Source organism: Dipodomys ordii, unplaced genomic scaffold (assembly GCF_000151885.1).
Source record: "Dipodomys ordii isolate 6190 unplaced genomic scaffold, Dord_2.0 Scaffold118, whole genome shotgun sequence".
In the NCBI taxonomy this organism is placed as follows: domain Eukaryota; kingdom Metazoa; phylum Chordata; class Mammalia; order Rodentia; family Heteromyidae; genus Dipodomys; species Dipodomys ordii.
Genome location: NW_012267334.1, coordinates 240709 through 247421, shown reverse-complemented (window position 1 = coordinate 247421; position 6713 = coordinate 240709). Strand labels below are relative to the sequence as shown.

Sequence of the window (6713 nt, the reverse complement as noted above, 5' to 3'; positions counted from 1 at the left end):
TGGCGTTGTGGCTCAAGTGGTAGAGCGCTAGCCTTGAGCTGAAGAGCTGAGGGACAGCGCCCAGGCCCAGAGTTCAGGCCCCACGACCGGACCCCCCCAAAAAAAAGTCTCATGGAGTTTCCTGCTCAGGCTGGGTTTGAACCCAGATCTCTGCCTCCTGAGTAACTAGGATGACAGGCATGAGCCACCAGCACATGGCTTCATTTTCTTAGTGGTGTCACTGATGGAGAACTTTTAATTTATATTTATTATTGTTGTTGTTGTTGTTGTTATTTTGCCAGTCCTGGGGCTTGAACTCAGGGCCTGGACACTGTCTCTGAGCTTCTTTTGCTCAAGGCTAGTGCTCTACCACTTGAGCCACAGCTCCACTTCCAGCTTTTTCTGGTACTGAGGAATTGCACCCAAGGCTTCATGCATGCTAGGCAGGCCCTCTACCACTAAGCCACCTTCCCAACCTTTGCAGAACTTTTTAAATGTTCAGTCTGTTCTGTCTACTGCACTGTGGTGAAAACCTTTCTCTAGAAGCTCTGTGTTTTGTCCATGCTCTGGTCTGCAGTCTGAGGCAAAGGCTAGTCTCTTCCTTGTGCCTGTGGACTGGCAGCCCTCTGGTACCACTGGCTGAGACATTACCACCTGTTCACCACTGCCCTGTCTGGACCGTCCCTTCCTTTGTTCTATCTGCTGGCCCTCATAGAAGGCCACACTTTGGCTGGCCATAGTTTTCCATGGTCTTGGGACCAGGTAGCGTTAGTTCTCTGACTCTTGTTTTCCTGATGTTAGCTCTGAGGATCTTTGGTTCTCCGGGCAAATTCAAGACCTCATTAGTATGTGGACATAGCACAGTACTGGAGTCATGTCCAGCATTACATCAACCTGGGCCCAGTGGGGCCTGGTGGGGCACTGTGTCTAGGCCATCCAGACCAAGTGGGCTTAGGACTCGGCTCCTGGCTGGGGTGTGAGCACTGTTTCCTGCGCTGCCAGGAAGGCTGTACCAGGTCCTGGAGGCAGAGTTAAGCCGGCCTTGGTCATCTCCCCAACGCCTCCCTCGTAGCATGGTCACCAGGATCTGTCTCCTGTAGAACTTTTGCCTTTTTCAGAGTATCATAGAAGTGATTCTTACTTGTCCTAGAGGCAGAAAGCTGAGGCCAGACTGACTGGAAATCTACCCTGATAGAACCCCTCACTGCCTCCACCTCTCCCCTCTCCCTGCTCCACGGGGCTCTGGAACAGCCACGCAGGTGTGGCCCGTCCCCAGCCCCTGTGGCATGTTTGCCTCGGGCTGTGGAACAGGGTTTCTTGGTTGAACAACTGAAAAAGAGTTGCAGGGGTGACTGAAAGGTCCCATCTTAAGTTTCTGACACTGGCCTCGGTGGCCCCGGAGCAGGAGCACTCAGCTGGACGAGGCTGTGTTCCTGTGTGAAGGCCGCATTGGCTGCACCGCCCTTGTTCTGTATCCCGGCAGGCAGTGGGGTCCAGGTAGAGTATGGAAGACAGCCTGAGGAGCCCAGGGGTTCTCTGAATGTGGCCTTCATGCTTGGGAGCTGCACTAGGGTTTGGGGGCAGGTGAATGACTACATGTGGCCGTCGCAGAAATCCTCTGGGTCATACTGAAGCTCTCCCCATAGAGTTGGCAGTTTGCCTGTAGGATACCCTGTTTCTAGATAGCCATAGATCCCACACACAGGCCATGAGAATGCTTGTCATGAGGCTCAGATGTTTGGGGGCAGGGGCAGTGAGAAGAAGATTCCTTTGACGTACTGTACTGTCATCTCAGCCTGTAGTTTTGGACTGAGACTGCCAGATGAGACCCTTAAGTAGCTGGGCTCCTTGTCCTCCTTGGCACTGTGAGGTGCTGGTCCAGCCCTCCTGGGAAGCTCCCACCCCTCCTCACGGCTGTGGGTGGGTTGTACGCTGATGGCACCCTGTGTGTGCCTCCCCTGAACAGAAACAAAAAAGGCAGCATCAAGCCTGAGGCCTGGGGGTTGATGTAGAGCCTGTCCCATCGCAGGGACAGGGCTGTCAGGTGCTGCACTCTGCCCTGTCAGGCCCATCATAGATGTGGCCATTAAGGGAACCAGACTTTTCTTAGTGCTGAGGAGGAGTGGCTCCCTCCCACCGTTGTCTACTGTGCCATCCCTTGTTTTGGCACTAGAGCCTATTCAGACTAGCCTCTCTGTCTGGCAGTTTCCTGGCACCTCCAGGCTTCCATGTCCAGCCCTGCCCCATGCTCGAATTTGTGTGCGCGTGCGTGTGCTATGCTTGAACTCAGGGCCACATACCATTGCTTGGCTTTTTTCCTCAAAGTTGAATTCTACCACTTGAACCACAGCTCTACTTCTGGCTATTGGTGGTTAATTGGAGAACACAGTCTCTTAGATTGGATTGCCCAGACTGGTTTTGAACCACAGTCCTTAGATCTCAGCCTCAGTAGCTAGGATTGCAGGTGTGAACACTGATGCTTGTCACTAAATGTTCTTTTTCCTTCAGAGAAGAACAAGATTAGATACTACAGTGCTCACTTCTGTAAGCACTGCACCGATCTATTAACTTGTGAGAATGTTGTTCCCAGCACTTGGGTCTGAGAAGCATGCATGTCAGGGTGATTGTGAGTGCCATCCAACCCCTGATGGACAGCTTTTCTGTTTCTTTTGGGCTTTAGAATACATCCCCCTGAGGCTATACAAATGCTGTGCTTTGCAGTATTGAAATAAGTATTTATTTCAGTGAAGTCATATTACCAGACAATGAAGTCGTACTACCAGTTTGATTATAGAGCTATATTAATTTGCCAGTTTTCCTTTTTTGGGAGGATTGATGTTTGAACTTAGGTCCTCACACTTGCTGGGCACTTGATCCATGTCTCTTGTCTGTTAATTTGTTTTGATTAATTATAAGTAGGAGTTTTAGGGCTGGGGGTATGTATAGTACTACTAAATTTTAAAATTATGTGTGTGTGGTTGTGCACACATACAGTTTCAGCAACTGGGGAGGGAGAGAAGAAAATCACAAGCTCTAGGCCAGCCTAAATAACACAGATCCTGTTCTCAAGATGTTTTTTCCTTTCTTGGTTCTAGGTCTTGAATTTGGGAGCTCCTGCTCTCATGTGGCTTTTTCTTTCAAGACTGGTTCACTGCCACTTGAGCCACAGCTCCACTTCTAGCTTTTTGCTGGCTAATTGGAGCTAAGAGTCTCATGGGCTTTTCTGCCTGGTTTGGCTTCAAACCACAGTCCTCAGATCTCCATCTCTACTTAGCTAGAAATACAGGAGTTGAGTCACAAGTACCCAAGTAAGATACAGAAATTTCAAAGGGCTTAGCAGTAGAGCAGTTGCTGAAGCCTTAGGGGTTCTTGCTTCCTTGCAGGACGGAGAGGTGTACTGCATTGACGCTCGGTTCTATGGGAATGTCAGCCGCTTCATAAACCACCACTGCGAGCCCAACCTTGTGCCAGTGCGTGTTTTTATGTCGCACCAGGACCTGCGTTTTCCCAGGATCGCCTTCTTCAGTACCCGATTGATCCAGGCCGGGGAGCAGCTCGGGTACGTACAGCCTCAGGCATAACGGGAACCAGGCTGGAGGCAGGGGCCTTGCTTGGTCATCACACACTGACCCAAGTGTGGAGCCTAGATGGGTTAGCTCAGGGCTGGTGGGGAGCCCCCCACCCCCACCCCATTTGTGCTTGCTGTGCAGAAGAACTGAGTTCGGCTTCCCCCAGGTTTGACTACGGGGAGCGCTTTTGGGACATCAAGGGCAAGCTCTTCAGCTGCCGGTGTGGCTCCCCCAAGTGCCGGCACTCGAGCGCAGCCCTGGCCCAGCGGCAGGCCAGTGCAGCCCAGGAGGCCCAGGAGAATGGACTACCCGACACCAGTTCTGCAGCTGCCCTGGATCCCCTCTGAGATGGCAGCAGGTCAGATTCTGATGACTGCAGTTTAGGAGGTGCTGCAATCTGACAGCAGGGCCCTGGAGGGACGGGAGGTGTAGACACCGTCTGGGAACATTCCACGTGGAAGCCTTGTGGCTGCCAGTGCTCAGGCACAGCCACCTTGAACCATGCACCCTGAAAACCTGGGGCTTGGTGTTGGTATTACCTTGTGAGTTCCTGGTGGTAGCTTTGTTGTTGTGGCATTTCCCACATCTCCCTCTGATCGCTGAGGCCCTTCCTCCACCACCAGGCTTATCTGTCTCCTGTCCAGCCAGGCTGCCAAAGCTGCCACCCCTCACAAGCTGCTCCGTTAGACTGCCACCCACAGCCTGTGCGGCCTGTGTCAGCTCTGGGGTGCCATGCGAAGGACGCTGGCTCCTTCGTGGGCTTGGAAAGGTTGATATGACCCCACCACTAACTTTGGAGAAAATGGGGTTTGCTTTTTAGAGGAGTCCTGTATATCACGTCCTGTGTGTCACGCCTCTCACTGGCAAGGAAGTGGGTTGGTGGGTGCGGGCGGACCTGCACCAGCCCGGCTAGCTCCGTTGATGCACCTTCTGTCGGTTTCTAAGCCACATGCTATGAGGATGAGTACCCTGATTTGTTTTCTACCATTACCGAAAGTTAGGACAAACAAAGAATAAAACACAGACAACGGTGCTGAATCTGGTGTGGTTTCTACTCACCATGTGAAAATAAACTATCAACTGTAAAAAGAGAACAAAGTGATTTTAGAATAAAATGCAGGAAAAACTTTTTTAAAATGTTAGTCTTGTAGTGTGAATAAATTTGCTATCACCTTTTGTGTGATGGCCTGGCAAGTCATGTACTTTTTTTTTTTTTTTTGCATATACCTTTCTAAATACTGTAATTAGTGCAGCAAAGGTGGGTTTTTTTGTTTTTATTTGTTTCTATTTTTGTTTGTGTGTGTGTGTGAGAGAGAGAGAGAGAGACTCTTCTAAAACATTCATAATGCAGTCATGTTTTTTTCCTGTTACAATGTTTTTGACAGTTTTAAGAGCAGTCTTTTGGCTCAGACCATTTCTTGTTCTGTTTTCAATGAAATCAATAAAACAAAACAACAAAAAGTATTTCAAGTGAGGTTTTTATTACTATGCCATGCTTCTCCTGAGCTCTAAAGCCACTGCACTTCCCTCTGGATGCCATGCTTACAGATCCACAGCCAAGCTTGTGCAGCTTCCCACTCACCCCAGACTGGCCTCTGCAGGTGTCAGTCAGGAGGGCTGTGTGTCTGTGTTCTCTTGTGTGCATCCCTGTGTCGAGCACCAGGAGCCCAGGCCCAGGATTCATGCTAGAGCCCACCTGGGCAGCACAGGTAAGTGTTTACATTGGTGAGCAACAGGACATAGTTAGGCTGGAGGGAATGTCAGAGCTCTTCACTCTTTCTGCCTGCTCTGCACCCCTTCATAGAAACCCTAGACCAGAGCCTGCTGTGTCCTCTGCAGGACTGATCTTATTCACCCCAGTGGTTTTTGTGAGTGTAATGAAAAATAGATCAAAGACTACATTTTTTCTGTACATGGAGCTCATTCCGTGAGCATTGCTAGAAAGAAGATAGGCAGCCATCCTGCACTTTGCACATAGCCCAAGCAGGAGCGCTGTCACTGGCTGCCCAGCCTGCAGCCCATTTCCCTGCCTGGCAGCAGCCACAATAGAACTCATGACTCTGCACTCGAAGAAGGGTCCAGGCTGAAGTCCAGCCAGGAGGGCTTGCAAGCCCCTTCCAGGGGGTGACCGAGTGGGCCACTGGCGCCCTGCCAGCTTGAGGGGTCTGGCACTGCCAGGTAGTTGGCACCAGGGTCACTGGTGCTCTGCGTCCTGGATGCATGTACTAGGTCAGGTATTTGTGTACAACAGTGTTAGTTGGACGAGGATCCAGGACAGCTGTAAACATTCGTGGTGTGGGCAGGCCAGCAGAGGAGAGAACAGGATTGGTCGCTCCCTCCCCATTCAGTCACTTCCGACCGTGTAAAGTAAGTGCTGTCCACGGGAGCCTGGTGAGCGTGCTTGCGGGCAGCCCACACCTGCCCCTGTAGGATAGGGAAGGCACTTGGGCATGCAAGCTGCTTTGGATCCTGCCAGGACCCAGTGAACACCGGTGGTGCTGTGGAGGACTCTACCTCCATTTTACTCTTTGGACAAATAAGTCTGAAATCCTAGGTTAAGCTTAAATCCTGTGGTGACTGATTTTCAAACTCCTGTCACCCTAAGCAAAGCACCAGCTCATTTTAGTGTCTTGGCCAGAGCCACACCGCATGTCCAGTAAGCTAAGGAAGGTCCCTGCCCCCAGGCCTGCTGGGGAGGGGTCTACCCTGAGCTCACAGTAAATGGAGCTTGGGTGAGCTATTAGCCCAACTACAGTGCCAGGAGCTCCCGGGGCTCCTCCAGTCATGTTCTGAGTGTGACAGAGTCTGAGTCCCTGCTGCCATCACTCCCCATGGACCCCACAGGGGCAGCCACAGCGTGGCTGCTCTCACAGACCACTCTTCACAGGAATTGCTCTTCTTTCTGTAGAAGTCTTGCCTGTTCATTACCAAAAACTCAATTTGCAGAACCAGGAGACGCAATAGCCCACCAGAAGTTCCCATTCTTGGCCTCCCGCAGGCTTCCAGAGGCAGGCAAGGTGTCCCAGGCCACCAGGTGGCACACACCCTGGTGTCCAAATGGTTAGCAGGTACATCGTGCTTCCTCCAGCTCCACAGCAATCCAGCCTTTGTTGATGGCACACGAAGATGTTTCCAGTTTGCGACTAATATAAGGCACATTAGAAG

General features: G+C 51.3%; 1 protein-coding gene across 3 annotated transcripts in view; it reads left to right on the top strand.

Moving 5' to 3' along the window:
• Positions 1-4586, top strand: part of Ehmt1 (euchromatic histone-lysine N-methyltransferase 1) — a 105383-nt gene extending 100797 nt beyond the window's left edge. For all 3 annotated transcript variants that reach the window (XM_013029447.1, XM_013029448.1, XM_013029446.1), the window contains 2 exons: positions 3363-3538; positions 3715-4586. In XM_013029447.1, the coding sequence (XP_012884901.1) occupies positions 3363-3538; positions 3715-3895 (357 nt within the window). In that variant the 3' untranslated portion in view covers positions 3896-4586. The remainder of the gene's footprint in view (positions 1-3362; positions 3539-3714) is intronic.
• Positions 4587-6713: the final 2127 nt, after the last annotated feature.